The 18,173-nt window shown below is 42.7% G+C and overlaps 2 protein-coding genes across 3 annotated transcripts; both read right to left on the reverse strand.

The window, feature by feature from the left end:
- Positions 1-3,574: 3,574 nt before the first annotated feature.
- On the reverse strand, positions 3,575-7,698 carry LOC122435255 (melanoma-associated antigen B5-like). Of its 2 annotated transcripts, none has more exons than XM_043459296.1 (2): positions 7,625-7,698; positions 3,575-4,911 (listed from the first exon to the last, which is right to left on the reverse strand). In XM_043459296.1, the coding sequence occupies exon 2, from the start codon at positions 4,857-4,859 to the stop codon at positions 3,783-3,785; it is 1,077 nt and encodes a 358-aa protein (XP_043315231.1). In that variant the 5' UTR covers positions 4,860-4,911; positions 7,625-7,698; the 3' UTR covers positions 3,575-3,782. The 2 variants fall into 2 exon arrangements, with proteins under 2 accessions (XP_043315231.1, XP_043315232.1); XM_043459297.1 differs by lacking the exon at positions 7,625-7,698 and adding an exon at positions 7,291-7,359.
- An 8,684-nt stretch (positions 7,699-16,382) lies between these two features.
- On the reverse strand, positions 16,383-17,350 carry LOC122435603 (melanoma-associated antigen B5-like). The gene is given in 2 exon segments (XM_043459768.1): positions 16,383-16,462; positions 16,465-17,350. Coding segments are annotated over 2 exon segments (966 nt in total).
- Between the last annotated feature and the right edge of the window lie 823 nt (positions 17,351-18,173).

The following is an 18,173-nucleotide window of genomic DNA, read 5'->3' on the forward strand; positions in this document are numbered from 1 at the left end:
GTAAGTGCGGGTCATAAGCTTGCGTTGATTAAGTCCCTGCCCTTTGTACACACTGCCCGTCGCTACTACCACCGATTGGATGGTTTAGTGAGGCCCTCGGATCGGCCCAGCCGGGGTCGGCCCACGGTCCTGGCAGAGCGCTGAGAAGACGGTGGAACTTCGCTATCTAGAGGAAGTAAAAGTTGTAACAAGGTTTCCGTAGGTGAACCTGCGGAAGGATCATTAAAATTAAAAAAAAAAAAAAAAAAAGAAACCCACTTTAAATACAAAGACACACAGGTTAAAGTAAAGGAACAGAGAAGAATATACCTTGGTAACATTAATCAAAATAAAGTGGGAGTGGCTGTACTAATTACAGACAGCAGAGTTCAGAGCACAGAAATGTATCAGGGATTAAGAAGGGAATTACATAATGATAAAGGCATCATTATATCCAGTGATAAAGGTGTCATTGTGCTCCAAGCTTAAGTCTCTCAATTCTGAGATACATCATGCAAACATCTGGCCTTTGTTCCTCACTCCCACTAAACTCCCCACGACATAACTAAACTTAAACTTTAGTCTGAAGAGCTTGCAATTTCCCAAGTGGACGTAGCTTGGAGCATTTAAACTTAACTTCCACTTCATTGCATTTATCTAGACCTCAACTCCCTCACTCTCTCTTTAATTGCCCTCTGGTTTACCATAATATCTTAACATCGTCATTATAAGATTATGGCTGTTAGACACACAGATCCTAGCACCCAGAAATAACACAGTGTATTCCAAAAAGCAGATGCCCAATTAGTGTTAAGGGAATAAATGAGCCAGGGAGCATGTTATCTAATTTATTAAGATTTAATTTCTCCTAAATTCTTAGCTAAGCTAAACAATGCAGGTATGTGTCATTTAATTTTTACTGTACAACAGACTAAAGATAAGGAAGATAGGAAGTGACAATCTTTTACTTTATTTTGCTCTATTTCTTGATCCCAACAATTTTTCTACTGACTTACTTTACTTTTCTAAAGTAACACCTACTCCAATGTCATTTTACCCATTCTGAATCAAAAAATAAGAATGAAGCTGTCCCACTTTGATTCACAAAATATAAAAATTCCTATTTGCAAACGTGATACACAGCAATAAATGTATAAACAAGTGATTCATAAATGTACTCAGAAGCTATTTAAACCATCTATTAAAAGAGTCAATATTTGAAAAATAATGAAAAGAGAGAGACAAAGACAGAGACAGTGATACAGAGAGACAATTAGAGAAATAAAGATCTCCAAATTACCACATAAATAGGAAAATAAAGATGGTACACATCCATGATAAAGGAAGTGATATCCAGGGATTTGAGATGCTCTAAGGCCGGGGCAGGGCGGGGGGGCGGGGGAGCAGCAGAAGATATCGACTGTCAACTCCACTGAGAGCAGAGTGTAGCCCTCAGAAGAGGCTGCAGAGAAGAGCTGGTCAGCAGGAGGTCAGGTTCCAGAGCTGGAAGGAGGACACACTGGGGAAGTCTGGGGTCAGGAGAGGAGAGGATGCTGTAATAGTGGAAAGAACTGGAGCTGAACAAAATACTAGTTTCTGGACAGAGTTAGCTCTCAGTCGGATCCTAGGAAAATGAAACCTAGGGACAGTTCCCACATACTGATCTATTCTCATATTCACTCTCCCCTTCAGTAGACTTGACTTTAGCACTTTAACTTCAAGTGCCTTTTTTATTATTTGAGATACATAGTGCAAAGAAAAGTGAATTAAGAGACAGGTCTGCCCCAGGCTGGGAGGAGTGAAAACAGTATGGCCTGTAGACAAATTCAGATGAGGAGTCTATTCCCAGCTCTGCTAATAACCAGTCTTGTGAACTTAAGAAAACTTTGAGTTCTTCATCTGCTGAGTTTGGTAAGCCCTACCTCGTATGATGGTTGAAATACATGTACCATATATAAATCACATGGCAAGAGGACCAACAAATATCACCCAATATTTAAAGAATAGCAGTAATTAATATTTTGATCTCAGATGATACCATTTACCTCCCTTGGAATGTTTTTTTTTTTTTTAATTCAGGAAATTTCAAAGAATATGTAATATTTTAAAGAATCAACCAAAAAGTCTCTCTAGCTGGCAAAACTAACTTTACCCATTTGAGCATTTATCATTTAATTTAGGTATGGAATTGTTGTCCCTAGCTGGGTACAGCTCAAGCTCCTAGATGTCATCTATCTAGGAGATTAACCCTACCATCCCTTCCAGGTGCCCTTGCATCCAAATCAGCTCTGTTTACATTCATTACACTCTCATAAAAAAGCTATCCTTCAAGAGTTTGCCAAACTCTACTTAAGATAACCTTGTTAAAATGCCTTTATAATGGATCGGACACTGGCTCTCCCAGTTTGGGGCAAAGAGTGCCAGCACAGTAGTTTCTTGGCATCTCACCTAAGGGGATCATCTCCATTATTTTTCAAACTCCCTGGAAATGATGTGCGTACAACACCTAGTTTGCACACTGTGTTCATCTGCACTAGAACGAGAGCAAAGGACACCTTCCTTTCCTGCCCCTGGTAGAGATTTTTCTATAGTTTATCCACAATCCCAAAATAATTTGTAGCAGCAGTTTTCCATTATAGACTAGATGTTTGTGTCCCTGACAAAATTCATGTGTTGAAGCCCTAACCATTTTCTCTTTCCCACCATGTCCATGTAATTATATTTGAAGGTGAAAGTTTAGGGAGATAATTAGGTTTAGATGAGGTCATGAGGATGGGGCACCCATGATGCAATTAGTTATCTTAGAAGAAGAGCAAGAGAGACCAGAATTCTCTCTCTCTCCATCATATGAGGACAGAGAGAAGGTGGCCAGAAAGAGAGCTCTCACCAGGAACAGAATCCACTGGCACATTGATTGTGAACTTCCCAACTTCTGTAACTGTGAAAAATAAATGTCTGTTGTTTATCTATGGTATTGTTACAGCAGCCTGAGAAGACTAATACAGGGTTTTTTCTATCAACTGTTGGAAGGTTTGGCCTCTGCTCACCACTTCAGGACCTCAACTAGCCCACCACACAACAGAAATAAAAACTACATTCCACTGAGGACTCATAGTTTCCTAAAGTCCCAAACTGCCTTACTCAGGAAATTTACACTTAACTGCCATCACCCAGTGGCAAAGAATCCTCCTGCAATGCAGGAGGCACAGGAGACATGGGTTCAATCCCTGGGTTGGGAAGATCCCAGGAGGAGGGTATTGCAACCCACTCCAGTATTTTTTCTGGAAAATTCCCATGTACAGAGGGGCATGGTGGGCTATCATCCATGGGGTCGCACATGACTTAAGTGATTGAGCAGCCAGGCAGGCAGGGCCATCATAAGGAATACCCTCCACTTCAACCATTCTTTTTACTTTACCTATAAGTCATAGAGAACATTTCAGTATCTTATTCATATGAGTGTAACTCATAAGCTCTAAAATTCTGTGAGTAGAGGCTGGATATTCTTTATATTAGCATCCCCAGTACTAGCACTGAGCCTTCCCAAGAGCAGATTCTCAACATTTGATGAATAAAAGAGCCAATAAACACAAGGTCTACTTTATTAACATTTAATTTCTCTTACTTTCTTGAAGAAGCTAAGAAACTCAGAGTATAGAATAATTACTTTAACAAAGCTAAAGACTAAAAGGAACAAGAAAAACTAACATTGATCATGTTTTACTTTTTTTCTATTCCATTATCCTAACGATTTTACTATGGGATTCTTTCACATTTCCAAGAATATAATCCCTATTGTAATGTTATATTTTCTTGTCTGGGGGAAAAAACTTCACATGCTTCACTATGGGTGGGAATACAATATTGAGCATGTCCCTGGGAGGTGTATTGACTTTGATAGTAGTGTCAGGCTTGGCTGCATCCGTGCCTTGGGCTTTCTCTTCATCTCGCAAAGCTTCTTCATAATAAGTGGGGAAGTCACTGGGAACAGCATTATTGACCTTTGCCAAAAATTCCAGGACTTTCATCTTGCTGGTTTCCAGATGTGCTTTTGGGCCCCAGAGAAACTCATAACGTGGTGGATCACTGTCGGCAACCTGGCGGTACTCCAGGTACTTCAGCCTCACTAAATCTTTGGTGATGAGCTTTCTGGGCTCTCCATAGATGAAGTGCTTTCTTCCAGCATACACTCGCATCGTACCCAGGGATTTCCAGATGTCTTCCTCAGCAGCACAGTTGCCCTTCATGAAGATCATACCTAGGAGATTCATCAGGAGACCGGTCTTGGGTAACCCCCTTCCACCACGCACCCTCCCATTGTTGGGGAGTTTCAATTTGCTGACCAGATTATAGCAGGGAACGACTGAGTCGACTTCCTTCAGATCTACCGCAAAGATTAGCTCAATGCGTTCAGAGGCTCTCTTGAGAATCTCAGCAAATTGGTCATGGTGGCTTTGGTGGATAATCTTCAGCATGTCTTCCTTCATGATGAGCTGCTTCATTTTATACCTGTACAGAAGGTACTGCTCCAACAAGCTAGCTCTCCTGGTTAAACAGTCAGTTCCTGGGGTCTCAGTGAAGGGTGGGACCTCATAGGCAAACGCCCTATGCTCATATTGGCCATTGAATGCTTCACTAGATCTAGTGCAAGAAAAGACTGCAGAAGTGGTGAAGGTCGGTGTTCTTTCAGGCTCCTGGGAAGTGCTACATGACTTAGCACCAGGCAGACTCTGGGTAATACCTTCACACTGAAGAGAGGAGGTAGTGGACTCCTCTTCTGCTGCTGCTATGGCCTGAGCACCCTCACAACTCTGGGTCTCGCCTTGGGCTTGGGGGCATTTATCACCACCACGGGCCTTACTCTTCTTACTTCGAGGCATGGTCAGGGACAGCAGGAAGGAGTGTAGACAGGAGCTCAGAAGACGTGGGCACCTGGAGGAAGGAGAATAAGATGCTGTAAGCACCTCAGCAGGGAGATTCCACCTTGGCTTTAACCAAGGCCACCTCTGCAGGGTCCTTGGGGACACTGGTCTAGGACCTCTCAAGGCTTCTGTTTTGATCAGCCTGTACCCTGAGAAAACTGTGGAGGATATCATAACCTTAGAATGCAGCCTGCCAACCCTGCTAGGGGTATACTAGGGTGACAGCAGGGGCTGCCAGTAGGGAGCCTGTGTTCTGGGTTTGAGGGTATTCTCAGTTTATAGTCAGGGTCATCATAGTCATATAGTCAATTGTTGGCAGGTCTTGAGCCTCCTCTTTTCTGATGCTTTGAAGCTGACACCTCAAACCCAAGTCAGCACTTCCCTGAGACCCCCAGAGGAGGAAGTGAAGGGGTTCCTTAGCCCTTCTCTCTGTCAGAGGGTACCCAACTGAGAGCTACGTGGAACCCACTCCTTCAGGGGCTGCTTGGGTCCTCAGTTCTTGTTAAGGATGCTCACCTGGTCTCCAGGCAGTACCTGGTATACCTCCCCTCTGCCTACCGGTGGCTCCAACTTCATACTAACCTCATACTCTTCTCTCTCAGATTTGATGTAGATTGTCAGCCTCAGCCTGACAGTCCTGCCCTGAGCCTGCAAGTTCTGAACGAAAAACGTGGGGCCGAGATTTTTTGTGATCTACTGTCACTCTGCTTATTTAACTTATATGAAATGCCAGGCTGGATGAAACACAAGCTGGAATCAAGATTGCTGGAGGAAATATCAACAACCTCAGATACGTAGATGACACCACCCTTATGGCAGAAAGTGAAGAACTAAAGAGCCTCTTGGTAAAAGAGGAGAGTGAAAAAGTTGGCTTAAAACTCAACATTTAAAAAAACTAAGTTCATGGCGTCCAGTCCCATCATTTCATGGCAAATAGATGGGGAAACAATGGAAACAGGGAGAGACTTTATTTTCCTGGGCTCCAAAATCACTGCAGATGGTGATTGCAGCCATGAAATTAAAAGACACTTGCTCCTTGGAAGAAAAGCTATGACCAACCTAGACAGCATATTAAAAAGCAGAGACATTACATTACCAACAAAGGTCCATCTAATCAAAGCTATGGTTTTTCCAGTAGTCATGTATGGATGTGAGAGTTGGACTATAAAGAAAGCTGAGCGCCAAAGAATTGATGCTTTTGAACTGTGATGTTGGAGAAGACTCTTGAGAGTCCCTTAGACTGCAAGGAGATTAAACAAGTCAAACCTAAAGGAAATCAGTCCTGAATATTCACTGGAGGGACTGATGCTGAAGCTGAATACTTTGGGCACCTTATGCGAAGAACTGCTTCATTGGAAAAGACCCTGATGCTGGGAAATATTGAAGGTGGGAGGAAAAGGGGACGACAGATGATGAGATGGTTGGATGGCATCACCAACTCGATGGATATGAGTTTAAGTAAGTGCCCGGAGTTGATGATGGACAGGGAAGCCTGGCATGCTGCAGTCCATGGGGTCACAAAGAGTCAGACATGACTGAGTCACTAAACTGAACTGAACTGATTCAATGATTGGTAGTCCTCTCAGTCTTTCCTTTGACCCTTTGCATGGTCTGGGATTTCTGTCTTCCTGCCAGCCAACAACCCAGTAACATATGAGGGTTCCCCCACTTTCCCATGGTCTCTAAGCTTGAGAATAGGGGATGGATTCTTTTGTACCCCCATACAACTCCTGGAAAGATCTGGAAATACTTCTACTGTGGGGGAATAAACTATCCCTTATAAACAAAATCTTTCACCCGCCCCAGGTGCTGCCTTGCTGCCTTGCCCCCGGCCCCCTATCCCTTCACCATTCCATCCTCGCAATACCGTAAGAGAAAATGAGTGTCCGTCATCACATCACCAGTTGCAAAGACACGCCAGGCTGCCAGCAGGGCAGGAATTCCCTCTGTCCTCACATAGGGTCCTCATCCCAACTCCTGGCCACCCTAGAATGCTTTCGTCTGCTACCTTGAGGCCCCTCCCCTATAAAACCAACACCCTCACAATCTCAGAAACCCTCCTCAAAGTAGTCTGCCTGATTGCCCTGTCCGGGTCTTCCCAAGCTTGATGGAACCACAAGTCCTGTGCCACTTCACTGTTCTGGGGCTGACCCCTCAGACCTCACTCAGAGTTCCGTCCTCAAATTCCTTCAGGGCAAGGTGGTCTAGTTCCTAATCTATCATATAGAAAAGGAAGGCTCGCCTCTACCTGACCGCCATGCTTGGGTCCTCTGAGAGCAACAAGCAGGGCCTTGTTCGGACTTTCCATCTGAGTTTCCTCACTCAGACCCTTATTAGGGTCTTCTTCCGCCTCTGAACTGGGGCCACCCACTTCAACCAAGGTCCTCACCTCCCAAAGAGCCTCTGAGGGGATATCTTCCTCCACCAGAGCGTCGGGGCTTTGTGAGTACGAAGCACCGGGGAGGGAGGGTGAGGCACGGAGGGGGTGGGGCGAGGCACGGAGGGGGACGGTGAGGCACGGAGGGGGACGGTGAGGCACGGAGGGGGCGGGGCGAGGCACGGAGGGGGACGGTGAGGCACGGAGGGGGCAGGGTGAGGCACGGAGGGGGCGGGGCGAGGCACGAGGTGGGTACGAGGCACGGCGTGGGGGGAGGGGGCGGCGCGGGCCGGGGGAGGTTGGGGGGTTGGTGGGGGGTCTCCCATTCATTATTCAGGCTCCTCACCTTGACTCGGTTCCTGCTGGAGCCTGGAAACGCTTACAGGCCTGAGGCCTTGTGCCACCGCTGGAGGCTCTCGCTCTTCTTCCTTCGCCGTCTAGCAGGAAGTGAGCGCTAGCTACTACCTAGGACGAAGTGAGAGCCTCACCATAGGTAGCGCCTCGATCTCTGGCGCCCCCTCTGTTCTGGAGTGGAGGACACCCTCAGTTTCACATCGGCTTCTCAATTACACTCCTTTCAACGAGGTCCTCACCTACTTGAGACCTTCCTTGCAGGAAGCTGCCTGATGGCACAGGTCTAAGACTAGGTACGGGGTTGTCCCTGCAGGGCTCCCTAAATGATCGGGTGGTGTTCTCCTCAGTAGTCCTACACCCGAGTCCTGTTTCAGCTCCTGTCTCTTTAATGAATGGCTCCTTGTAAATGCCACATCCATGCAAACTCTTTAAGTACTATCTCCACTGTGAGTCTTAAGGGCAATGGGTCTGTGTCCCAGGAATGATGTAAGATAGGGAAGCTGAAGTGCCAGGTAGAGAGGACTTAGATAGGAGTTGAGCTTTCAGAGAAAAAAGCAAAAAAACATGCTGATTTATTTCTTCTCTTTACCACCCAGACTTGGCTTCCAATACAAATCTGTTCTATGAGACTTGCATACTACAGAAATGGGCTGAGCCTGATAATTTCATGAGACCCCCATCTTTCACGGTTAACTGACACTGCACATATAAATGATCATATTGTTACCAGGTAGTAACCTTCTTTTCATTATTTATACCCCTCACTTATTTTGGTTTTCTTATTGCCCTGGCTATGTATTTCAATCCAGTACTTTGGGCACACACTGCTTTTTATTTTTATTGTTCCTTCAATCACCTGAGATAGATTCCAGAATAGAGAGAAGAAAAGTGAGTAAAAATATGCAAGGTCAGCTTCAGGGTGGGAGTGGTAGAAAAGAGTGTGCCCTAGAGAAATTCAGACCAGGAATCTAGTCTAGCTCTGTTACTTACCACCTTGTGAATATGAGAATATTGCAAGTTCTTCATCTGCCAAATGAATTTGATAAACCCTACCTTGTATGACTGTGGGAAAGTATGTATTGTGTATAAAGCACCCATCAAAATCCTGGCAAATATTGGGTGTTTCATGAATGGCAGTTAATATTTTTACCTAGACAATATCACCCTCCTATGTAGGAATGTTTTCTTAAATCCAGCATATGTCAGGGGAAGTGCAGCACTCTCAGACAGAACAATACCAAAATTTTGCTTTAGCAAGTAAAATTAAGTATCTTTTCCATGTTAGAGTATTTGTTATTTAATTTTGGTGTGGAGGGTTTTTTTTTCCACCTGGAAGCAACTCAAAGTTCCTGGAATTTTGTCATGTACCGACTCTTTTACTCCTTTCCAGTTTCCCTTCTATCTAAATCATGTCTATTTTTATTTGTTTCTTTCCCACCAAAATCTAGCCCTGTCTTAGAATTTGCCAAATTACCCAAGATAACCCAATTAAAATGCTCTTTTAGTGCATTGGGATCTTGCTCTACCAATTCAAGGCAGAAAGTGTCAACAGAATGGCTCTTGTGCATCTCACCTGTTGGGTCTCAATGCAGATTGCCCCAAAATATGCCACAGTGACATATTGATTACCTTGTATTCAGGTTACTTAAGAAAAGGCCATTGCAGGAGTGATATTCTGACCCTCTTTTCTGTCTCCCTGAAAGCAGGAAATAACTCTCTCATATGGAGGTAGAAGAACATCCTTATAGCCAAAAATAGAGAATTCAGTCAGAGAAGTCTGTATACAGAAATGTCTTTAATTTACTACCCCAAGCTCAAATTCTGTTTAGATTCTTCATTAATTGAGCACTCAAAACCTATGTTCATTTGTCCTGTCCGTTCCTCAAAAATGTATTGTTTCTAGGTCTAAAACATATAAAAGCTGCCTGCTTTGGCCACTTCTTTAGGTCACATTTCTAGGACACCCTCGTGCACATGAATTACAATTTGTTTCTTCTTTTCCTGTTAATCTGTCTGTATCAATTTTCTTATTAGTCCAATCACAGGAACCCAAGAGGCATAGAGGCATAAATTTCTCCCTCCCTGACAGTTGGCAAGCCAGCCAGGAGGTTTCTCATCCTGAGACTGCTGCTACTGAGAGATTCTGGGACATCTGACAAAGGCCACAGAAGGTAAGATGTCTTATCATGTCAGTCTCCCAGATCTCTACCTTCAAGGTCTGATGTGAAGGAAAGTAGTCAGAGTCCCTTTTTTTCTCTCTAAATTTAGATTAGCAGGAAATAATATTTGTGTAGCTAGTTCCTTGGACTTAGGGAAATTTAGGGATTCTTTTCTTCTCAAACATAGTCACTGTTTTACTTTGTCTGTTGTGTCATTTGTCATAAGGAGAAAGAACCATAGGGCAGTACAGCAGGCATAGGCCCTATAAGCCTGCTGGTCAAGCCATCCTCACAGAGTGGTGAGTTAGCAATTCTCACCAGACCTGCGTCTATTTAGACAGACTTTGCTGTGGTTCCTGTAAGTAAAAACCGGATGAGATTTTACCTTCCATCTTCTTTTATATCTTGAAAGCTCATCATTTTGTCCAGTGAGAATATTCTCTCTGATCTCTGCCATCCAGGAGGTACATTTACTGGGGTATATCTGGTGGCTTGTTGAATGAACTGGAGTTCCAAGACATGAAGTCTCCAGCAGCACTCCCTTTGTCTGGTTGGGCCAGCTCTCGGGGATTTGTCATAAGGGGTCCTGGTCCATAAGGGGCATTTGTCATCTCAACTTGTGTTTCTTGTTAGCACTGGAAAGCCTCATGCCAGTAGTGCCTGCCTGGTGTCATGAGTTAGTGAGCTTATGGCTGGAGTACCCCACATTTTGTGGGACTCTAGAGAGCTTGTTTTCACATCATTCATACCATCTGTAGCAACAAAGGGCTTTTACTTTTTTGACTAACTCTGGGAATGAACTTTCTTGTGAGTTCTTGTGAGGGGTAAATAGTCTCTTGTAATATGTTTCTTGCATCTTTGGTTAAGCAATAAAAAAAAAAACTTATTGGTTTGAGTTGCTGTTTGAAATTAATATAAGAGCCTACTTGCCAATGGCCAGATGATAGGTCCTTTAAATTGGCTATGTTTAAAAGGAAAACATTTTGTAGGAGCTGTCATCATAAACATCTGTCATATTGATACTTACGTGAGGATCAAATTGAAAGGAAAAAAAATTATAATGACTGCCCTTAAGAAATTCTTTATTATGATGAAAGAACTTAAACAAAAATCCAACAAAATTCTCCTTCTTAAAAATAACCCTGTTTCCAGTAACTTTTCAGGACCTCCTACACATAATCTCAGAACAAATCAGCTGGAGCCAAGGACTAACAGAAACAACTGTCTTTGTCTTGCAAATATAAAATCAGAAATACAATTCTAGAAGCAAGTCAAAACACACCTAACTTGACAAGTCTCAAGGCTTTGCCCATCCCTCCTAAAATGCTTGTAGATATTATATCAGGGTATTAGAGTAAAATTTTCCTTTACTTAAGAAAAAAATTAATAGTAATTACTCAAATACTTATGATAGTAGACAAATATGCTCCAAAACTCCTAGGAGAAAACTCATATTTTCTTTCTCTGGCCCCTGAAGTTATAAATTCTATCATGTATTTCAAATGTTAACACAGGTCACAGCACCTGAGAATGAGTTTGTGTTAGCTTAGCCTGTAGAGTTTAAAAAAAAAAAAAAAGAAAGAAAGGGACCTCTTTAAGCACAAACTGCTAAAAACACCCTCTTGCCTAAACAGTCTCTTTAAAATTGCTTGTCAAGGAAAAATACTGATCTTAAAAGTCTTCTCCACAAACAAAAAGACTTTAGCCATCTGAATGAGTATACTTAATTAATTCCAGTTGCTATTTATAAACTAGTGAGTTTTGTACTGTACTGTACTGTACCCGATTCATGACTAAAGTTTTAAAATGAAAACTTTGAGCTAATTGTCTGTATGTCTGTATGTATACATTATAAATATGGTATCTTTCTACCTCCAGAATATGTTGCCAAAATCATATTTGTAAAAGAGCTCTATTTTTTTTCATGTTGAAAGTATTTTTTTTCATTTATTTTTATTAGCTGGAGGCTAATTACTTTACAATATTGTAGTGGTTTTTGCCACACATTGACATGAATCAGCCATGGATTTACATGTGTTCCTGATCCTGAACCCCCCTCCCACCTCCCTCCCCATTCCATCTCTCTGGGTCATCCTAGTGCACCAGCCCCGAGCACTTGTCTCATGCATCCAACCTGGACTGGCGATCTGTTTCACACTTCATAATATACATGTTTCGATGCTGTTCTCTCAGATCATCCCAACCTCGCCTTCTCCCATAGAGTCCAAAAGTCTGTTCTATACATCTGTGTCTCTTTTTCTGTCTTGCATATAGGGTTATCGTTACCATCTTTCTGAATTCCATATATATGCATTAGTATACTGTATTGGTGTTTATCTTTCTGGCTTACTTCACTCTGTATAATGGGCTCCAGTTTTATCCATCTCATTAGAACTGATTCAAATGTATTCTTTTTAATGTCTGAGTAACATTTCATTGTGTATATGTACCATAGCTTTCTTATCCATTCGTCTGCTGATGGGCATCTAGGTTGCTTCCATGTCCTGGCTATTATAAACAGTGCTGCGATGAACATTGGCGCACACATGTCTCTAAAGAGCCTCTTGATGAAAGTGAAAGAGGAGGCTGAAAAAGTTGGCGTAAAACTCAACATTTAAAAAAACTAAGTTCATGGTATCCGGTCCCATCATTTCATGACAAATAGATGGGGAAACAATAGAAACAGTGAGAGACTTTATTTTCTTGGGCTCCAAAATCACTGCAGATGGTGACTGCAGCCATGAAATTAAAAGACACTTGCTCCTTGGAAGAAAAGCTATGATCAACCTAGATAGCATATTAAAAAGCAGAGACATTACTTTGCCAACAAAGTCCATCTAGTCAAAGCTATGGTTTTTCCAGTAGTCATGTATGGATGTGAGAGTTGGACTATAAAGAAAGCTGAGCATTGAAGAATTGATGCTTTTGAACTGTGGTGTTGGAGAAGACTCTTGAGAATCCCTTAGATTGCAAGGAGATTAAACAAGTCATTCCTAAAGGAAATCAGTCCTAAATATTCATTGGGAGGACTGATGCTGAAGCTGAAACTCCAATCCTTTGGGCACCTGATGTGAAGAACTGATTCATTGGAAAAGACCCTGATGCTGGAAAAGATTGACGGCAGGAGGAGAAGGGGAAAACAGTGGATGAGATGGTTGGATGGCATCATCAACTCAGTGGAAATGAGTTTGAGTAAGCTCTGGGAGTTGGTGATGGACAAGAAAGCCTGGTGTGCTGCAGTCCATGGGGTCACAAAGAGTCAGACATGACTGAGTGACTAAACTGAACTGAACTGACAAAATCAGTGCAGGTGGTGGCTGCAGCCATGAAATTAAAAGACACTTGCTCCTTGGAAGAAAAGCTATGACCAACCTAGACAGCATATTTAAAAGCAGGGACATTAGTTTGCTGTCAAAGTGCATCTAATCAAAGCTATGGTTTTTCCAGTAGTCTTGTATGGATATGAGAGTTGGACTATAATGAAAGCTGACTGCTAAAGAATTGATGCTTTTGAACTGTGGTGTCGCAGAGTCCCTTGGACTGCAAGGAGGTCCCACCAGCCAATCCTAAAGGAAATCAGTCCTCAACATTCATTGGAAGGACTGATACTGAAGCTGAGGCTCCAATACTTTGACCACATGATGTGAAGAGCTGACTCATTTGAAAAGACCCTGATACTGGGCAAGACTGAAGGCCAAGGAGACGGGGAAGACAGAGGATGAGATGCCAGAATGGCATCACCTACTCGATGGACATGAGTTTGAGCAAGTTCTGGGAGTTGGTGATGGACAGGGAAGCCTGGTGTGCTGCAGTCCATGGAGTTGCAAAGAGTTGGACACCACTGAGTGACTGAACTGAACTGAACTGATGAGTCATCAAGATATTCTTCGTGTTGTTCATATATTTTCTGAATGAGTTGAAGCAGTCCCTGGCTGCAAGGCTGATTCCCTTACACAGGCAAAAAAAAAACTGTTATAAAATGTGTTTTCCACTTTGGTCATCAAGTATGATCAAGTTACAAATTACCCAGGGCAAATTATATGAGCGTTAACCAAAACCTTAGCTTTTTGAAATTATCATTGTCCCTTTCACCCACAATCTTCAGGGAAGTTTCACAGAACCAATAAAAACTGGGTTTAAGCAAAATAAAAATTAATAACATGGGGATTAATGAATATGGCAAATCCCTATATGGCAAATCATTATTCTTGCTATACTTACATAAATAATCAAGCCAAGTTTATTGAATTTAGACTTATTTTGCAAACAAATTAGGTCTTAGTTTTGCTGTCTTTGGTAGAAATGAGGGAGATGTTAGAAAAAATGTTTCAATAGAAAGTGTACTAAACACTTTTGGATATTAGATACTAGTGGTATTACTTTTCCTTGAAGTTTTGTTACTTACCTGTAAACTGGGTTAAATCCTGAAGTTTTCTAGTTTCCTCCAGTATCTAGCTGCAACTCTCTTAACTAAAATTTCCAATTTCCTTCCATCCTTTTGATGCATCCGTGGGCAGAAGAGCTCCATGCACTATTCCTCTGCCATCTTGATCCGCTCATTCTCCCATTGTTTTGACTTGAATCACTGAGAACTAAAATTGCCCTTTTCCTGAAGACCTGCAAATTGAAGCTAGATGACTTGATACAAAGATCAGAGAAACTGCCACAACAGCTCATGTTTAAGCAGTCTTCATGCCTGTTGCTGTACGAGCCACTCAGAAAGTTACCCTGAACACCCAGAGATATTGCTAACTGTGATAGAGACATTTCAAACTGCAATAGATGCTTCAACCCTGACACCTAGAAATCTTTACTGACTACCCCCTGGCTTCAGAAACTGGTTTATAACCAGTTCCAATCATTAACATCTCTTTTTCTTTTGTTTCCATAGAAATGCCTCTTATTAATAACTACCTGATACTGCTTGCACCATAGACCTAGCTTTGGAAACCCATCTGCATCACCGCCTATTGAAATGAGATATCACTCTTTAAATGAACTGTTCTCAGAATTATGCAACTGCTGCTATGAAATGGAGGACTCCATTAACCCATTCTCTCTCTCCACAGTGACCAGTTCAACTTTTAATATGTGAAACTTGCAGGCAAGTTTCAGAGGAGGGAACTGTTAAGGCTTAGGGTGGGCTGCCCCCAAATATACCACAATGGCGTATTGACTATTTTGAATTCAAGTTACTTAACAAACAGCCAACAGAGGAGGGACATTCCGCCCCCCACCATTTCTGTTTCACTGAAAGCAGGAAATAAATCTCTCATATGAAGGATGCACTGCTTGCATTTGGAGGCAGAAGGACACCATTTGAACCAAAAATAGGGAGTTCAAGCAGAGAAGCCCGTATACACAAACCTTATTAAGTCTTTAATTTATTACCCTGAGTATAGATTCTGTTTAGATTCCTTACTAATTGAGTACCCAAAACCTAAGTTTATTTGTCCTGTCCATTCCACAAATCATTTCACTGTCTAAAAAATAAGATGCCTGTTTTGCCCACTTTTTAGGTCCCATTTATATGACACTTCTGTGCACATGAATTACAATTTGTCTCTTTTTCTCCTGTTACCCTGTCTTGTGTCAACTTTATTAGTAGTCTAACCACAAGAATTCAAAAGGGGTAAAGGGAGGAATTTCCTCCTTCCCTACACACCTCAAGCAAGTTCACCCTTATATCTCAGAAACTCCCTGGAGACGATGTGTGTAGAATACTAGTCTGTGCACTGGAATCTCCTGCATTGAGATAAGAGCAGAGACACCTTAGATTTCTGTCTGTTAGGGGCCAAATTGTGTCCCCTCCAAAAATGCATATTGAAGGCATAACTCAGAGTACTTCAGAATGCAACTATAGTTAGAGATAAGGTCTTTAAAGAGATGGTTGAGTTAAAATGAAGTCATTAGGGTGGGCCATAACCCAGTGTGACACAAGAAGAGATTGGGACACAAAAGGAGGCACCAGAGATTTATGCACTCAACAGGAATGGCAAGTGAAGAGGGCAGCCACATGGCCGCCAAGGGGAGAGGCCTCAGGGTAAACCAGCCCTCATCTTGGACTTGCAGCCTCTAGAAGTCTGAGAAATAAATTTCAGTTGTTTCAGCCATCCATTCTTTGGGATTTTGTTGTGGAGAACCTAACAAATCAGTACATTGCCCCAGGTAGAGATTTCTTCCTGGATAGTCTTTTTACTTTCCTGTCATTCATAAAGGCTATCTCAACATCTTCCTTATATGATTGCAGCTCCTTGTTTCTAAAGTTGTATGGGCATAGGCAAGATCTTGATCTCAGCCTCACCAGAACTAGCATAGAGCCTTTCAAAGAGCAGATGCTCAAAAAATAAATGAAGACAGTAAGAGGTCTAATTTGTTAAGATTTAATACCTCCTGCATACTTTAATAAGCATATTGAGGTATAAATTATTTAATTTTACAAAACAGAAGACAAAAAAGATGGAGAAAAATCAAAGTTGATCATGTTTTGAAATTTTTTTCATTTTATTTTTTCATTCCATTCTCCCAGCAATTTTATTGTGGGATTGCTTCCCATTTCAACAAAAGTCCCTATTTTGATGTCAAATGTTCTTATCTGGGTGATTTTTTAAAAGTCTTGGCCTTCAGTAGGGGGTGGGGGAAGCTGCTGGACGTGGCCATGGAATGTGCCTGGAAGTGACAGTCGTACCAGGCCTGGCTGTGGCTCGAGCTCTCTCCTCCTCATCTCGCAAAGCTTCTTCATATTGTGATGAGAAGGCCCTGGGGACCGTATCATTGACTTTTGCCAAAAATTCCAAGACTTTCATTTTGCTGGTTTCAGCATGGGCTCTTGGGCCCCACAGGAACTCGTAACGTGGAGAATCACTGTTGGCAACCTGGCGGTACTCCAGGTACTTCATCGTCACTAAGTCTTTGGTAATGAGCTTCCTGGGCTCTCCATAGATGAAGTGTTTTCTCCCAGGATATACTCGAATCATATTCAAGAACCTCCAGATGTCTTCCTCAGCGGCACAGTTGCCCTTCACAAAGATCACACCCAGGACTGTCATCAAGAGACCCGTCTTAGGCTAGCCCCTACCATCCCACACTCTCCCATTGTTGGGGAGTTTCAGTTTGCTGACAGGGTCATAGGAGTGGATGGTTGAGTCAACTTCCTTCAAGTCAACTGCAAAGACAGCCTCGATGTGTTCAGAAGCTCTCTTGAGAATCTCGGCAAATCGGTCATGGTATCTTGGGTGGATGATCTTCAGCATGTCTTCCTTCATAATGGGCTGCTTCATTTTATACTTGTACAGAAGGAGCTGCTCCAACAAACTCACCGTGCTGTTTAGAATATCACTGTAGGTGGTCTCAGTAGAAGATGAGACATTGGAGGAACATGAATCTTCCTCATCTTGACTGGTATCTTCTTCATCAGATCTTGTATCAGAAGTGCTTGAAAAAGTGTTGGTAGTAGATGGGGCTTTTGAAGACCCCTGGGAAGTGCTATTTGACCCAGTAGCTGATGAGCTCTGTGAATTATCTTCTAAGAGAAAAGAGGTAGAGGGAAGCTCTTCCATTACTGCAGCATGAACTCTCTTGTGACTCTGGGGCTCATCTCAGGTCTGGTGGCATTTCTCACAGATGTGGAGCTTGCAATTCTGATGCCAAGGCATGATGACTGTGCTGGGGGACAGTGATTAGTAGTGTGAGTAGAAGGGCAGGTGATAAGCACCCGCAGGATGACGAAGGTTGAGTGTGCAGCCGCAGCAGGGAAATACCACCTTGGTTATAAGGAAGGCTACATTTGTGGTTTTCTTAAGGGCATTGTTGTGAAAGCCCACAGGGTTCCTGTTCTTCTAATCAGCCTGTGCTTTGGGACCCATGTTAAAGGAAATTAGAGTGATCTTTAGGCGGCATCCTGCTATTCCTACCTTAGGCATGCTGGGGTGACAGAAGGAGCTGGTAGTCTCTTACATTTAGAAGTCTCTTTCTTCACATTCAAGACCATCACCCAACTGGTGGCAGGTCATAGGACCCATTCTCTCTGCTGTTCTGTAGTTGGCATCACAAATCTCCCTGGGATTTCTGAGAAAGAGGTGAAGGGGTCCTCAGTCAATACTTATAACCCAGTTCTGAGTGCTCAGTAGGAAGTTTTCGGTCCTGACCTCTGGAGTCCTCAACACTCATTAAGAGTCCTTCATTTGGCTCCACATAGGGCCTGGTGTCCCCACCCCTTCCTTGGAATGGTATCTGCACCTTCAAACTAAGGATATCACCTCCTATAGAACTAATATAAATGTTTGTGGAACTTCAGCTTCTTAGCTCTGCCCTGGTTCTTCAAGTGCTATAAAAAGGAGCAGGGCTGGATTCATTATCACTTCTTTTTATTGGTAGATGATC

Source organism: Cervus canadensis, chromosome X (assembly GCF_019320065.1).
Source record: "Cervus canadensis isolate Bull #8, Minnesota chromosome X, ASM1932006v1, whole genome shotgun sequence".
Classification (NCBI taxonomy): domain Eukaryota; kingdom Metazoa; phylum Chordata; class Mammalia; order Artiodactyla; family Cervidae; genus Cervus; species Cervus canadensis.

Bases quoted from the DNA above. Each gene is read 5' to 3' on its own strand.
- LOC122435255 (XM_043459296.1), bottom strand. From the start codon at position 4,859: ATGCCTCGAAGTAAGAAGAGTAAGGCCCGTGGTGGTGATAAATGCCCC.